Genomic DNA, 18,164 nt, shown 5'->3' with positions numbered 1-18,164 from the left:
CTCTAGGATCAGGCCCTGGGCTGAAGGTGGCGCTAAACCACTGAGCCACGTGGGCTGCCCCTTATTCTGCTTTTGAACTTAGAAGATAAAGCAGCCCTCAGAACAGCAAGTGATTTTTTTTGGCAAAAATATCAGAGTCAAAATGTATATAGCTGTACTTATATGTTACTGAAAATTTCATAATTTTATGTTTTAAAATATGCTTTCCCTGTTTATGACTAGTTTATGAAAATGTCTCAAGGAAATAGGAAAAATGGTTGAGTAAATAACAGTTGGTACTGGGAGACTGGCACTGTGCTAAGTGATTTACATTGATGATCTTACTGAATCCCCTAAATAACCCAATGAGACATATACTACTGGTAAATCCACTCTCTCAAAAAAATGAGTGGGAAATATCAGAAAGGGAGACAGAACATGAGAGACTCCTAACTCTGGGAAACAAACTAGGGGTGGTAGAAAGGGAGGTGGGCGGGGGGTGGGGGTGACTGGGTGACAGGCACTGAGGGGGGCACTTGATGGGATGACCACTGGGTGTTGTTCTATATGTTGGCAAATTGAACACCAATAAAAAATAAATGTATAAAAAATACATAAATAAAAATTAAAAAACAAAACAAAATAGGAATAATAATTTAAAAAATCCACTCTCTCAGAAACTCTGTGAATAGGTAGTATTATCTCATTTCACTGACAGGGAAAATTGAGTGGTAGAGTAAATTGCTGGTTAGTGGCAGAGCCAGGATTTCAACCTATGCTGTGACCTCAAAGCCCCATAGTGGTTTTGTTTGTTTGTTTGTATTCATGAGAGACACAGAGAGAGAGGCAGAGACATAGGCTGAGGGAGAAGCAGGCTCCCCATGGAGAGCCTGATGTGGGACTTGATCGCAGGACCCCCAGGATCACGACCTAAGCTGAAGGCAGACGCCCAACCACTGAAGGCAGACGCCCAACCACTGAGCCACCCAGGCAGCCCCCATAGTGTTTTATCTCAGCCAGTTACACATTAAATCTTCCAGGTGTCCTTGATCAACAACAATCCAGAGAGGAAAACCTTAAATATTAAGAACCTTGAATCACAACATATTAGACCAAGAAAAAAAATAGACTCTAACACACATAAATAACCTGATACAGGGAATTTAGCTTAAAACATAAAAAGCAAGTCAAACAGTGCCCTAGTTTATAAGGTACACATTTAGTCCAGGGCCTGTATATCTTTTATATTTGCTTCCACCATGCTGTTCTTTGAGAAATAAGGTTCACAATGAGAACTCAGGCATATATACCATGGTATCATAAATCATCAAAGAAACTGTGTTTATGTTATAACATTTTACAAAGCATTTCAACCTTAAGAGTTGGAAGAAAATGTTTTATGCTTAAATTTCAATTAGCTAGAATATTAACCCTAACATCACCCCGCCCCTCTGTCCTTCATTTGCACCCTCATCCAACACAGTCTGTTAGTTCTGAAAATGGAATTGCTTTCCCTTTGGGGAGCACTGATGGACAGTAATAAACAACTTGCCAAATGGTATTTACAATGTTATTTGCACCTTAGTTCCTATTACAAAGCCAATTAGGTAGGGGCAAGTATGCAAGCAGTTAAATGCCATGACGGGTTAATAATACTGTCGTTCTAATTATTGTCATGCATAAATCCTTGGCAGATTTTTTTCCCCTTGTGCCTTATTAAATTTTAGGCACACTCTGTCTGAAATTTTATTTTCTTTATTGTGCCCAGACTCTTCTAGAAAAAACATGATATGTTAAACTATAAATGACATTCGTGATCTTACCTGTTGGTTGTCAATATTCATCAATGTGAGGCTGCATGTTGAGATGGTCAGTTTAATATTCATTCCCGAAAACTGAAGATTACTTTTGCCAAGAACTGTTGATAGGAACTTAACTGGAGGCTTTAAAAATAGCAAAACAACACTCTAAGTTAAGGGTTTTGTTACAAAATAATATGAATGTTTTTATGTGTTAAAAATGGGTCAAAACACATGCTCTTCCTCTCTATTTTACTTTACTTTAAACAAATTAAATGAGACGGAATGCTATTTTTTTAATGAACAGTTTTTAAAAACGGAATGAAGCAAATTCTTTAATAAGTAGTGAAATCTGAGCCCTCGAACCTTTTTCGTACATCCCAAGTGTTGGGAGAAGGGATCTGCTTTATATAAAAGGAATTCCGGTGAGAGTTTGGGCTAGCTGAACTTTCCGGTCCCTTTGAACACCAGAATCAAAAAAGAAAAAAAAAAAAAAAAAAAAGAGCTGGTGTAGGTTTTTTTGTGATCATTAAAAAAAGTACTATGAGACATACCAAATGTATGGGACACAGGGAAGGTGGTGCTAAGGAGAAAATTTATAATTATAAATACTAACATTAAAAAGGATGAAAACTCTCAATTCAAGAACCTAACTTTACAACTTAAGGAATTAAAAAAAAAAAAAAAGAACAAACTAAACCCAAAGCTAGTAGAAGCAAGGAAGATTAGAGCAGAGATCAATGACTAGAGAGACTAGAAAAACAATAGAGAAAATCAATGAAACCAAAAATTAGTTCTTTAAAAGATCAACAAAATTGACCAATCTTTAGCCAAATGAACTAAGAAAGAAAGAAAGAAAGACGACCCAAATCACTAAAATCAGGAACAAAAGTAAGATGGAGATCTAACTACCAACTCAACAGAAACAAAAAGGATTATAAAAGAGTGCTATGAACAATTGCATATCAACAAACTGAATGACCTAGATGAAACAAATTCCTAGAAACATTAAACCTACCAAGACTTAATGATGAAGAAATAGAAAATCTAGATAACTAAAACTAATAGAAAACAAAAGCAGAAATAACAATAGAAAATAACAAATGGTGGAAAGGATGTGGAGAAATAGAAATCCTGTGCACTAATGGCAGGAGCATACCATAGTACAACTGCTATGGAAAACAGTATGGCAGTTCCCAGTTCCTCAAAAAATTAAAAGTAGTATTACCAAATAATCCAGCAATCCTCCCACTTGTTATATACTCAAAAGAACTGAAAGCAGGGACTTGAATAGGTAGTTATATATCCATGTTCCTAGAAGCATTATTCATAACACCTAAAACATGGAAACAATCCAAGTGTCCATCAACAGAAGAATAGATAAGCAAAGCATGGTACATACATACCATGGAATATTATTCTCTTAAAAAGGGAGGAAATTCCTTTTTTTTTCTTTAAATTCAATTTAATTAACATATACTGTATTATTAGTTTCAGAGGTAGAATTAAGTGACTCATCAGTTGTGTACAACACCCAGTGCTCATTACTTCAAGTGCCCTCTTTAATGCCCACCACCCAGTTATGAAAATATGGAATGCTTCATGAATTTGCAAGTCATCTTTGTGCAGGGGCCATGCTAATCTTCTCCGTATCATTCCAATTTTAGTACATGTGCTGCCAAAACGAACATGGGAGGAAATCCTAACACATGCTACAGCATGGATGAATCTTGAGGACATTAAGTGCAGTGGAATAGCCCAGTCACAAAAAAAAAAAAAATACTATGATTCCACTTACATGAGGGACTTAGAGTAGTCAAAATCATAGAGACAGCAAGTAGAATGGTGGCCGTCAGGGCTGGAGAAATCAGGGAGTGCAGTCATTGTTTAATGTGTATAGAGTTTCAGTTTTACAAAGTGAAAAGAGTTATGGAGACGGGTAGCGGCGATGGTTGCACAATAATGTGAATGTATATAATATCACTGAGCTGTACACTTAAAAATGGTTAAAATGGTAAATTTTATGTTATGCATATTTTACCATAATTTTTTAAATTGGAAGGGAAAAAAGCATAAAAATATACAGCGCATAGAAGAGTTCCTGGAATGTATTAAGTATGCAATAAATGTTAGATATCAAAGGAAATTAACTGAATTTTTTTTCCTTCCATGTGTACTTTTTTGGAAAGATAACCTGCTTTGTTTTATTTTGTTTTGGGGTATGAGCTCCCCATTTTTGAAATGAGAAAGTCTTAAATGAGTGAGCCTGTTTGTTGGGATCATCCAGTAAAAGCATCCTATTTGCAGACATTACAGAGGCAGGAGGAGGCCAGGGGCTACTTTGGAGCCATAGGTTTCATCAAAGAAACTAGTAAATAGGGAGCTCTAATAGAATTCAAAGGCTACTTATCAGTGGTTTTCTATGCCTTGTGGCTCATCTGAGTCACTCTGGGTGACACTGGATTAGCCCTATACAAAATAATGAAGAATAATAAAGAATGAGGCAGGGTGGTATGAAAATAAAGCACTAAGCTGGAAATCTAAATACCTGGCTTCTATAGCTGGCTGTTACCATCATCATCCAAGTTACTCAAGACAGATCTCCTATGAGCCAGTCTAGTAGCTGGCAAAATAAGAGGGCTAGACTGGAAGATCTCTAAAAATTCTTTCTCTCTTAAACAACCTATAATTCCATGATATCCATAGTTATCTTAAGGCCCTTTGCACCTCCCCTTTGGACATTCCAAAGCAATAAATGTTCTAGGGTTAAATCCAAGTCTATGCAACACCAAATCTTATGTTTTCTTTCAAGCATGAGCAGTGCCTTCCACTCATGGGTTATTATCTCACCTCTACCAGCACCCACATTTCCATTTGAAAATAGGCCAAGGAGTCTAAAAATTCTAAAATGTTAAAATGCAGAATAGATACATTATAAAATAATGAAATTGGAAGGAACCACACCGGTCATCTGGTTCAACTTAACTTTACAGGAACAAGGATGGGGTCTTAGAGAGAGATGAGATACTTCAAAGGTAAGTAAACACGCAGGACTGGAACCCAGACTTTTTGACTTGAAACCCAGGTGCTTTCTTCATTCTGTGGCTCAAGGCATCACCATTTCAGACAGTGTCAGGCAAGTCAGAAATATTGGAGAGACAAGAACAACTTTCAGTGCATTTCTGGTGTCATGCCAACTGATAAAGGCCATCCTGGACTTCAGCTCATTGGGTAGAATGAACTAACAACTATTTTGATATTCTCTTTTATGTTTAGAAAAACATAAAACAAGAAAACCACACTGATATTTACCTTTCTCTTTTTAATGGCTCCATTTGCCCCAGAGACGGCTTCACACAGGCGACTTATTGCTTCCCTACAGAACAGAAACCATAGAAAGACTTAGCATACTAACATGCAGTGAATGGTCAATAAATGCTAGCAAGTGTTACAGATAAAATGTGCACACATATAATGGAGAGTCTGACATAAATGATCTTCCCCTATTCCCACAGGATAAAGCATTGTACCTTGTCCCTCTGCCGTAAACTCCCAGAAACCCAGCAACAAAAAAATAAGCAAAGGAGAGCAACAAAGCCACTTTACAATAAGGAGTCCTACTATTCACCTTCTTGATCTCTTTTTTCCTTGATTTTCAGGTTTGATTTTGAGCCAAAAAAGAGGGGTAGAACTTTGTTGTCTGAGGATAATTCAGTTTTACTTTCAGCAAAATCCTCCCTGTGGTGTTATGAATAAAAAGCTTCCTAGTTTCTCAGCACCAAAGACAATGAAATACAAAAGAATCTGACAGTAGGGGAAGTTTAAAAGGATGGGGAGAGAATTGAACTTCAAGGTGGTCTCAAATGGAGCTTTATTGACTGAGATACTGGGACAAGTCATTGAGCTTTCACGTAATTCCGCAGAAGAACTGAAAATCAATAATAAATTTCCTCCTTTGCTTATTTTATTTATTTATTTTTTTGCCCTTACTCTGCACTGTACTTCCTGAGAGAAAGGCACCACGAATATATGAAGTCGGTCCTTAATGGAAGTGGTGAATGAACTGGCGCCCTCCACTCCAGAAATGCAGTTATAACTAAGAGCTTTTGTCTCTGGAACTCAGCATTCACAACAGCCGGAGCTTTCACTCAGTGTAATCTGAACCATAACCTTGTGGCTTTCAACACATATATTAAACATTTCACAAAGCACATCTCTAAGCTCTTTCCTGGATTCACTGGAGATCATTGCTTAAATTAGTAAACTGAATTAGTACACACACATATGCGCACGTGCAGCATTGCATTATAATTTTTATACATATTTCATGAAAAATATTTTCTTTGAGGTATTTTTGATTACTAAAGGAAGGAAGGAACATTCAGAGGAATGCAGACCCACTAAAGAAATCTCTCCATCTATATATAGTACAGATACAGCTATATAGATAAAGGTGCATTACTGCAGATTTAAGTCTCAGTGTTCTTCTAGAAGACAGTTTGGAAAGATAAGTAGAATTCCCAAAAATTCTGGGCATAGTTTTAGATTTATAGTGTGTGTTTTAGTTTTAGTTCAGAGTCCTTTTTTCTTTTTCTGGTATATGAAACTCTTCTCCAATGTATTCTATTGTCTGATTTTTGCATAATTACCTGTAACCAAAACACAGAATGGCTTTTTGGTTTGGCATATTTTCTCAGGGTTTTATATTTATAGTTTCTGTTGGATTCCAACCTTTGTTCTCTGGATGAAACAGGACTGCTCAGAGAGTTTGGCTATTTGGTTGGTTGATTAATGTTTGAGTCATCTTAATGATTATTCAAGAATTGATGAGACACATAATAATAAATCTGAATTAGCCTCTGGCGTTGCCAAAATAGCTAGTTCAAGCACCTATGTTGTTGATAGCTAATAAAGAGGGATTATATAAAAGGTATTATCAGATCCTTTACTCCATGAGAGCAAACTGGGGTGCTTTCGTCTAAAAAAGCCCCTTGTAAATGGTTTGAAATAAAAGTAGAAACAAAGGTGGGCATTGATGCTGCCAAGTATAACAACAGTTATTATTAGTTGTTACTTTTTTATAGCACCTTGTAGTTTTACAAAGTGCTTTCTCAGGCATTGTTTTTTTTTTTTTTTTTTTTTATTCTCATACAGGCAATATCGTCCAGCAAAAAGTAAAGTTGTAAATGGGAATTAAAGGGAGTGCTTTATAGCATGAGTACCTCTCGAGGACCGTTTGGAAGGATGAAGCTTCCTGGCAGAGTGGAGTTTGGAAATTCCAGACAGAAGGAGGAGCAGGCGTAAAGACAGGAAAATATAAATTATCATGATCTGAGGGGAACTACAAGTACTTTGATATTGCTGGAGAATAAAGTGTGGAAGAACAAGAGTGGATAAAAGCTCGGAGATAGGATTAGACTGAAAACTTTTTCTGTAAAGGGCGATAAATATTTTAGACTTTCCTCTGTTACAACTACTCAACTCTGCCATTATAACTCAAAAGCAGCATTAGACAATATGCAAACAAATGAGCATGGCTATGTTCCAATAAAACTCTATTTCTAAAAGCAGGCAGCTGGCTATATTTAGCTGAAGGGCCATAGTTTGCCAACCCCCGGATTAGATAATTCATACAAAAGAGATAGAAATAGTTCAGTTTTTAAAAACAGGAAAATGTTCACATTCATTATAATTTTAAAATTGAAAATTAAAACAACTATGAGACACTCACTTTACTCACATTAAGTTAGAAAAAAAAAAAAAATTACAAAGGCACTGTTGGGGAAGATGGGAAAGAGTCCACTTCAGACGTACTTATCCATTCCTGGGGGCCTGATTAGCATTTATACTGTTTTCCTAGAGAGTGATTTGGTGAAAGACGATAAATCTCTTCACCTTTGTCAGGGCTTTTGACAAAATGAGGAGATTTTGTATTGAAATAGCATGGAGTATGTAGTAGAATAAACATTTTAGAGTAAAAAAACCAACTCCATAGCTTGTGATATAGGCATAAAATGTATCATATAAGTATTTCCACTTGGAATGTTAAGTTTGAAGACTATAGAAATAAGGGTCTATATAAATGAGTAGGTGGAAAAGTAGAACTTGGAATGGTATACACACCTTGGTAGCAGCTACATAAAATTAATTGTCAATAAATAGTGATATACAAAGAGGTTTTTTGTTTTTTGTTTTTTGTTTTTTACAAAGAGCTTATAAACAATGACTTGGTTTATGTGTTTTTTGTGTGTGGTTTGTTCTCTATTTTTATTCTATCAATATTTAGCTCTAAATAATGTTTTCCCTTCACTGTGCAGTTGACTGAATAAGAAATCTTTTAAAATATTAAAAGAATGCAAAGTAAGTTCTTCAGCAAGAGTTTTGCTTATCTGCTATGAAAATGTGAGGGCATGTCAAAGATGTCCCAGTGAGGGAGGGATACAGCTTTCTCTCTTTTTGTCAACACCCACAGAGAAATGTGGCAATGTTCATGTTACAGATAATAAATGATTTTCTTTATTTGTATCTTTTTCTCACCTCACCTTAGCCTTTAACTCTTCCCATCTTTATGGCTGCTAAATCCAGATTTATTTTTTCAGTTCATTTGGTAGACTTGCTTATTTTATTTCCCCAAAGTTTCATAAGAAAAATCTTTATCGATTTAGCAACACTTTCAAAATAGAAATCCCTACCTTTAGAATAATACACAATGCCACTGCAGGGAGCCTGGATTTGTTTTTGTTGTTGTTGTTGTTGTTTTAATTTAAATTTAATTTGCCGACATACACTGTAACACCCAGTGCTCATTTCATCATGTTCCCTCCTTAAGGGAGCCTAGGTTTTAAAAGGAATGGCTCCTATTGAGATGGCCAGGCCCAGTACTAAGTACCTTATGTACATCATCTCATTTATTCTTAACAATGTCATTTAAGGGACACCTAGGTGGCTTAGCGGTTGAGCCTCTGACTTTGGCTGAGGGGGTGATCTCTGAGTCCCAGAATCGAGTCCCACGTCGGGCTCCTTGCATGGAGCCTGCTTCTCCCTCTGCATATGTCTCTGTCTCCCTGTCTCTATCTCTCTCTCTGTGTCTCTCATGAATAAATAAATAAAATCTTTAAAAAAAAAAACAATGTCATTTAAATCTTTAGTTCTTTATGATTCCACTCGACAAAAGAGCTGCAGAAGTGGATCATTTGGGTATTTGGAGAGGATACATTTGGTGGTTTTGGAGAAAACTTTTTCACTCCATACTCAAATGTGCTTTATTGCCAAGTGCATATTTAGACTTGGTTCTTGAATTATAATGGTGATCTGATGCTTTTTCTTTTAATAAAATTTGGCTGACAATGTTTGATATTTTTTAAATGTGTAATCAAAGAAGTACAGCCACTATTCCATATTAGTCCTGCATTTCTCCCCTAAGTTCCATTTAGGTTAAATCAGTTTTCTTTTTCTCTGAGTTTTAATTCCACAAAATAACTTCAGAATAGATTAGAAGTTGAGTATAACAATTAGTGTTTTAAATTTTTTTATTATTATTATTATTTATTTAAGATAGTCATACAGAGAGAGAGAGAAGCAGAGACACAGGCAGAGGGAAAAGCAGGCTCCATGCACCGGGAGCCTGACGTGGGATTCGATCCCGGGTCTCCAGGATCGCGCCCTGGGCCAAAGGCAGGCGCCAAACCGCTGCGCCACCCAGGGATCCCCAATTAGTGTTTTAATTTCATAGAAATCTCATTGTGACATTTTTCCTGATACGTAAAACAGTCCATTGGCAAAAGTGTATTTTCCTGCTTATTTGTAAGATTATATTTAGTGACATTCTTTTCTTTGATTATCAAAGATTCTCACTACAGGCAGTGCTATTTCCTGTGCCTAAGAATGTTTCTCAAAGTTTCATCACTAATGTCCTTGCTGAGTTGAGTGTAGAGAAAGTTTCTCATCTCCTATTCAAGTCAATATCAAGCACATGTGGATGCTTTAGGGTGAGACTATAGTACAGAATGCATAAATTTTGTCCCCAGGAAATCTGCAGTGAAGCAGTGCTGGATAGGGTTTTTCCCCCTACTCCATGAGCTCTGTTAACTCTGTCTTCAGTAGGTGTCATGTTTAAATAAACCAGATGTCTAATAAATTTTAAAAAATAAACAATATCATTTCAAGATAGCTATTTTATACCCACTTTACAAATGTGGAAACTAAAGTTCAAAGAATTTAAATAACTGCTTCCAAATAATGCAGATGGTGGGAGGAACATAATACAAATCCAGGTCTGAATTCAAAACCTACACTCATTCTGTGACCATACTGGTAGGTGCATGGAAAGGAAGGCATCTCACACTCTCAGGACCAGGAAAAGAATATCAGACCTTCCCTTGTCCACTCTCCCCAACAAATGAAGGTTTCCTTTTTGCCTAATCCTTACTCTAATGTGTCTGGAGTAAACTAGCAAGAGAATAAGGCAGAGTGGCAGGGATCAATTCCAGAAAAATCTCAAATGGATGACCCCTGCCCTTTCCCAGACACTACATTCTCTACACTGGCTGTTCTCTCCTCATGGAAAAAAAGAGCATCCAGAGCCCAGCTGTATGCCCATGTGGGCAAACATTCTCATGTATGCATGGGTATACTCACTCTAAATTTTAAAGTCTGGGACACCACAAAAAAGGAAAATCAGAGGCCAGTATCCTTGATGAACATCGATGTAAAAATCCTTGTTAAAAAAACATTAGCAAGCCAATTCAACAATACATTTAAAGGATCATATATCATGATCAAGTGAGATCTACTCCAGGATGTAAAGATGGTTCAACATCTGCAATCAACATGACACTCCACATTAACAAAATGAAGGATAGAAACCATATTATCTCAATAGATGCAAAAAAAAAGTATTTCACAAAATTTAACGCCCATTTATGATTTTAAAAACTGTCAACAAATTGGGTATAGAGAAAATATACCTTAACATAATAAAGGCCATATATGACAAACCCACAGCTAATATCATCCTCAGTGGTGAAAATATGAAAACTTTTCTTCTAAGATCAGGAACAAGACAAGGATGCCCTCTCTCCCCACTTTTATTCAAGATAGTACTGGAAGTCCCAGACAGAGCAATTAGGCAAAAGATAATAATAAAAAAAGAAATAAAAGGCATCTAAACTGGAAAGGAAGAAGTAAAACTATCACTATTTATAGATGACATGATACTACATAGAAAACCCTAAAGACTCCACCAAGAAAATGTTAGGATTAATAAATTAATTCAGTAAAGTTGTAGGATACAAAATTAATATATAGAAATCTGTTGCATTTCTATGTACTAATAATGAACTATCAAAAAAGAGAAAGGAAAACAAACCCCTACAATCAACAACACAAGAAACAACAGGTGTTGATGAGGCTGTTGAGAAAAAGGAACCCTTGTGCACTGTTGATGGGAATGCGAACTGAACCGGTGTAGCCATTGTGGAAAACAGTATAGAGGCTCCTCCAAAAGTTAAAAATGGAACTACCTTATGATCCAGCAATTGCACTAGGAGGTATTTACCCAAAGGATACAAAAATAATAATTCAAAGGATACATGTACCCCTATGTTTACTGTGGCATTATTTAAAATAGCCAAAATATGGAAGCAGCCCAAGTGTCCATTGCCTGATGAATATATAAAGAAGATGTGGAAGTTATATATATAATGAAATATTATTCAGCCACAAAAAGAATGAGATCTTGACATTCGCAATGACATGGATGGAGCTAGAGATTATGCTAAGTGAAATAAGTCAGTCAGAGAAAGACAAATACTATATGATTTCAGTCATATGTGGAATTTAAGAAACAAAATAAGCAAAGGGAAAAAGACAAACCAAGAAACAGATTCTCAACTATACAGAACAAATTGATGGTTACCAGAGGGAAGGTGAGTGGGGGGGGATGAATGAAATAGGTGATGGGAATGAAGGAGTGCACTTGCTGTGATGAGCAGTGGGTGTTGTATGGAAGCACTGAATCACTATATTGTACATCTGAAACTAATATAACACTGTATGTTAATTTACTGGAATTAAAATAAAAACACAAAAAGAAAAAACAATCCCATTTGCAATCATACCAAAAAGAATATCTAGGAATAAATTTATTTTTTTTTAATTTTTATTGGTGTTCAATTTACCAACATACAGAAAAACACCCAGTGCTCATCCCGTCAAGTGTCCACCTCAGTGCCCGTCACCCATTCCCCTCCAACACCCGCCCTCCTCCCCCCTTCCACCACCCCTAGTTCGTTTCCCCGAGTTAGGAGTCTTTATGTTCTGTCTCCCTTCCTGATATTTCCCAACATTTCTTCTCCCTTCCTTTATATTCCCTTTCACTATTATTTATCTAGGAATAAATTTAACCAAGAAGGTGAAAGACCTGTATGCTAAAAAGTGTAAGACTGTGATGAAAGAAACAGAAGAAAACACACATAAATGGAAAGATATTCAATGCTCACATACTGGAAAAATTAATGTTGTTAAAATGTCCATAGTACCCAAAGCAATCTACACATTCAATGCAATCCCTATCAAAATACCAGTGGCATTTTCCACAAAACTAGAACAAATAATTCTTTTTTAGATTGATTGATTGATTGATTGATTGGTTTTGGAAAGAGAGAAAGAACACACACATACACACACATGTACAAGTTGGAGAAGGGGCAGAAGGAAAGGCAGAGAATCTCAAACAGACAGAATGCAGAGCCCAGTGCAGGCTCCATCTCTTGACCCATGAGATCATGACCTGAGCTGAAACCAAGAGTCTAATGCTTAACAACTGAGCTACCCAGGTGCCCCTAGAACAAGTAATTCTTAAAGTTTATGTAGTACCACAAAGACCCTGAATTGCCAAGCAATCCTGAGAAAGAAAAACAAAGCTGGAGATATCATGCTTCCTGATTTCAAACTATACTACAAAGCTATAGTAATCACAACAGTGAGGTACTGGCATAAGAAACATACATATAGATCAATGAAACAGAATAGAGAGCTGGAAATAAACATATGAATATATGATCAATTAATTTATGACAAAGGGGGAAGAATATATAATGGAGAAAGGATGGGTTTTTCAATAAATGGTGCTGGGAAAACTGGACAGTCTCATGTGAAGGAATGAAACCAGACCACTATCTTAGAGCATAAGCAAAAATTAATTCAAAATGGATTAAAAGTTGGAATGTAAGACCTGAAACTATAAAATTATTATAAGAAAATATAAGCTCCTTGACATCAATCTTAACACCCTCTTTTTAGATCTGACACCAAAGGCAAGAGAAACAAAAGTAAAAATAAACAAATGGGACTACATAAAATTAAAAGCTTCCGCACAGTGAAAAACCATCAACAAAATGAAAAAACAACCTTCTAAACGGGACAAGGTATTTACAAATCATATGCTAATAATAGGTTAATATCCAAAATATAAAGAACTCATATGACACATAACAAAAAATAATCTAATTTAAAAATGGGCGGGGCAGCCCCGGTGGCGCAGTGGTTTAGCGCCGCCTGCAGCCTAGGGTATGGTCCTGGAGACCCCAGATCGAGTCCGTGTTGGGCTCCCTGCATGGAGCCTGCTTCTCCCTCTGCGTGTGTCTCTGCCTCTCTCTGTGTGTCTCTATGAATAAGTAAATAATTTTTAAAAAATGGGCAAAGGATCTGAATAAACAATTTTCAAAGAAGACATACAGATGGCCAACAGACACAGGAATAGATGCTCAACATCACTCACCATCAAGGAAATGCAAATCAAAACCATAATGAGATATCACTTCACATCCTTTAGAATGGCTACTTTCAAAAAGACAAGAAATAAGAATTACTGGCAAGGATACGGAGAGAAGGGAATCCTTGTACACTGTTGTTGGGAATGTAAATTGATGCAGCCACTACGGAAAACAGTATAGAGTTTCTCAAAAAATTTAAAATAGAAATACCATGTGACCCAGCAAATCCACTACTGGGTTTCCATCAGAAGAAAACAAAAACACTGACTTAAAAAGACATATATGCACCCTAGGTTCATTGCAGCACTATTTACAATAATCAAGATATGGAAACAACCTAAGTATCCATCAATGGACAAATGGATAAAGAAGATGTGTGTGTGTGTGCATGTGTGTACACTATGAAATAATACTCAGCCATAAAAATAATGAAATCTTGCCATTTGTGACAACATGGACAGAGCTTGAGGGTATAATGCTAAGTGAAACAAGTTTAGAGAGTAAAGGCAAATACTGCATGATTTCACTTATATAGGGAATCTAAAAAACAACAAAAGAAACCCAGACTCATAGATACAGAGCACAGACTAGTGTATACGTGTGTATGTGTATACGTGTGTAAAATCTGTATGTCCTGAAACCATTGACTGATTGCCAGAGGAGAAGGCATTGGGACAGGGGCAAAATGAGTGAAGGGGATCAAGATACACAAATCTCAATTATAAAATAGTCATGAGATGCAATGCACAGCATGGGCAGCATACGCTCTCTAGTCAATAATACTGTATTAACTTTGTATAGTGGCAGGTGGTAGCTAGACTTATTGTGCTGATCATTTCACAATGAACACAAATGTCAAATCACTATGCTGTACGCCTGCAATTAATATAATATTGTATGTCATTTATATCTTAATTTTTAAAAAGGAATATTACAGTCAGTCAAGGCTTAGCAGCATTACAGATTCTGAAAATCTCTTAATATATAATTCTGCTCAAAAGAAAAAAAGAGGAACTTGGGCTTATGAACTTGCTTTTAAAAAGTGGTGATATTGTACATCTCTGTTCATAGCAGCATTATTCATAATAGCTGAAACACGGAAGCCACCTAAATGTCCACCAATGGATGATTGGATAAGCAAAATGTGGTATATACAGGCAACGGAATATTAGTTAACCTTGAAAAGTAAGGAAATCCTGAAATATGCTATAACATGTTAAATGAAATATACCAGTCACAAACATCTAACTACTACACATTTCTACTTACCTGAGGTATTTACAGTAGTCAAATTCATAAAGATGGAAAGTAGAATGGTGGTAGCCAGGGCTTGGGGTTAAGAGGGACTAGGGTGTTATTGTTTAATGGGTACAGAGTTACAGTTTTGCAAGATGAAAAGAATTATGGGGTTGGCTGGTGGTGATGGCTGCATGACAAAATGAATGTATTTAATAGCACTGAACTGTACACTTAAAAATGGTTAAGATGGCACATTTTATGTTATGTTTATTTTACCACAATAAACAAAGAAAAGAATACAAAGAAAGTGGTTATTAATTTTTTTTTCAGAGATTTGAGACTCCAGAAAGTCACAGGCTCTCTCTTCAATGAAAGGTCTGTTTGTACAAACTTTTCTGTTCAGTTTTAGAGGATCCCCCACTCCACCCCACCCCCACCACAGCCAGAAAACCATCTGTGGGGGCTCTTGGGAATCCGGAGATCCCAGGCTAAGAACCGCTGCTTTAAAATAACCTCTCAGATCCTGCTTTCTCTGCTGATATCAGAGTTAACAAATCTGCAAACGCAGCCAGGGAAGAGAGGGATGCTTGCATTTTGTTGCCTTTCTTCACAAAGATCTTTTCTTTCCCTCAGACTAGGACCCAGAGATTAACTGTAATGTTTTCAAGAACAAATAGTACTTTCAATGCTTTTCTGGAGTTTCAGCCACACCCTCAGACATTTTACAAATGCAGGAGAAAAAGAAAACAGAGAACCCAGAAGCAGGGATTTCTCACAGGACTTGGGGGTGTCCTCACCATCCCAGCTGCCTCTGCAGCCTGCATTTCTGCATCACCCTTTTAAAACTGACTCATCATGAGATGTTCTCCAGCTAGCAAACATTCAGCAAATGTCCTCTCCCAGAGAAGCAGAATTTTCAGAGTTTAAATGGCTAAAGCTTTCCATTCTTGAGCCTGCACTAGAAAGAAAGAGGGAGAAAGGCCCCACAGCACCAACAGTGGCCACTTTGTTTATTGTTTTGCCACATGAGAGGGAACGGGAGAGTGGGCTGATGTAAGAGAATGAGAATGCAGTGGAAGATTGCTTTTAAGCATATAAAACCCTGCCTACGCCATAAGACCAAAAAAAGATATTTTGTCTGTCTTAACAGAGTCCAAACGAACCATCCAAACAAAGCCACCTTTCTTCATTGACCCTTGGCCACTACAGTGCTTAAGTTATAATTTTTCTGTGTCTTTAACCCTTAAACAGTGAAGCTCTTCTGGAAGCAAAGTTGCCTAGCCCCACCCTCGTTTTAGGTTTGGAAGGCAATATCACAATCCAAGACAAAGCAGAGTGTTTAATCGAGGGAGGGCTGTCGGACAGATTGTTTGGAGTGAATGTCAAAATGCAGCTCTTCAGTAAATAGGAAAGTCAGAAAACGTGGAACATGAAACCAGGCAACAGGCCCAGGGGAATGGTTCAAGGCAACTCTTCCCATCTCCTCGTGCGCGCGCGCACACACACACACACACACACACACACACACACACAGACACACACAGTGAAGGAGTGGTTTCAATTTTGTCCAGGCATGTAGAAATGATAATAATTTTTAAGCACAGCAAAAACCTCTCCCAAATAAAACTCAAAAATAATCCGGCAAAACAAAATCACCTGTGTCTCCCAAAGGACTTTACCTTCCTTTTCATCTCCAACCTGAATCCTTAAAGAAATCAGTTCACCATGTCAAAGGGACAAGTTGTCAACATCTCAGAGTTCCTTCGAACTGATGAATGAAGGGACTTGTGAGTACGTCAAGTCCCACGTCAGGGTGGTATTACATCTTAAGGTTGTTTTAGGAAAACTAGTACCTTCTTTGAAATCTTGGCCCGCAGAAGATCAAGGCCCCGCGATCTATGTGTTCAGTTTTGTTCAGCTTGGTGAAATTAAAGACATTTAAAATTTGGTGTCGGCCCTCAGACAAGACACTTTAGAACATGAGCCTGCCTCCATGGCGATAAGCGCACAATGAATGCACTCAGTGCCCACAGATGGGTAGAAAATGGAAAGCTTCAAACTCCCTTTGTGCTATTATCAAGGGGCATCATCCCTGCACCCTAGGAGAGTAGACACAGCCCATAAAATATATCCTTTCATTTAGAAATAGACACTTCAGGTCCCAAGACGGTCAAATAAAACCTCTCAGTACTGCCCACGACTCCTACTCTCACGCTGACTTATTGCACCTCTCTGTTCAACCTGAATTATATTTAAAATCTGATTCTAAAGCACGCTTGCAATTCTACCCAGCTCAGCAACCACAGAGCACAGTTGTTCTGTCTGCTTCATGATGCTGCCTTTTGGCTGTGATGTAAATGTTGCCCCATCAGGTGCACTTTCATGAAGTGAAGGGCCCCAGCAGCACGCCTCCCCTACAAGTCTACCCTGGTGAACAGAAGTGGAGCGCCGATTTTCTCCTCTCCCCACAATGATTTCCTGTAATGGAATCACATATTTCAAAACGCAAATACCTACACCCAAAGTGTTCAAGCCCTATGAAAATGACAAGAGAGATATGGGGTTGATTTCATACAAAACACCCTGAAATTGGTAAATCCAAAAATCTGTTTTCCATTACTTTGGGATAAACTAGGCTATTCTAAAACTACTCCTGTTTTAGACAAAATATTCAAAATATTATGAAGGCATGTCTTTGGAAGTGAAAGAGTGAACAGTATAGTCACTTCCAAGTCAAAGCTCGTCTTTTCAAAAGCTAAAACAGATCCAACTTATCCACCCTATTTCACTCCAAAGGATGTTTATCTACTTCCAAAAAAGTAGACCTATCTTCAAAGAAAGAAGATTGGCACTATTTCAGATATTTCAAATAGTTTGCTATAGAGGTATCTACACTACTGAGCTAGACAGTAATTGGTAGAATGAGTATATGACTTTCACACTGCTTTTTTAAAAAAATAACTCTGATTATTGAAAGGCCATTTGGCATATATATTATAGATTTTACCTGGTAAGTCCCCCCCCTTTTTTTTTTAATGTGTGCACACACTTCAGAGCAATCAATAACTGGCCTTGCCAGTTGAGTCCACTGTGGCAAAAAATGGTAGGACAGCGACTTGCCTGCATTTCTGCTAAAAATTCAACAGCATAACCATTTAAGTAGGTAGGTAGGTTGATTTAAGAATCAACTAGGATGCTAGTTAAAATGTAGATTCTGGGACTATTCCTGGAGATTTTAATTCTATAGGTCTGGAGTATGCCTAAGAGCCTCCATTTGATTCTTTTTCTTTTTTAAGATTTTATTTTTATTTATTTATTCATGAGAGACACACTGAGAGAGAGAGAGGCAGAGGGAGAAGCAGGCTCCATGCAG

The 18,164-nt window shown here is 37.2% G+C and overlaps 1 protein-coding gene and 1 non-coding gene across 2 annotated transcripts in view; both read right to left on the bottom strand.

The window, feature by feature from the left end:
* Nucleotides 1-18,164, bottom strand: part of SHC4 (SHC adaptor protein 4) — a 127,713-nt gene that overhangs the window by 54,330 nt on the left and 55,219 nt on the right. Inside the window, exons 3-4 of the mRNA XM_041745191.1 lie at nt 5,091-5,154; nt 1,803-1,922 (exon numbers count right to left, since the gene is read on the bottom strand). Coding sequence (XP_041601125.1) covers nt 1,803-1,922; nt 5,091-5,154 — 184 coding nt within the window. The remainder of the gene's footprint in view (nt 1-1,802; nt 1,923-5,090; nt 5,155-18,164) is intronic.
* LOC121485902 lies at nt 3,363-3,467 on the bottom strand. The gene has a single exon (XR_005986408.1). It is a non-coding gene; the product is annotated as a U6 spliceosomal RNA (small nuclear RNA).

This window comes from Vulpes lagopus, chromosome 2 (assembly GCF_018345385.1).
Source record: "Vulpes lagopus strain Blue_001 chromosome 2, ASM1834538v1, whole genome shotgun sequence".
NCBI lineage: Eukaryota > Metazoa > Chordata > Mammalia > Carnivora > Canidae > Vulpes > Vulpes lagopus.
This window is presented reverse-complemented; position numbering and strand designations above follow the sequence as displayed.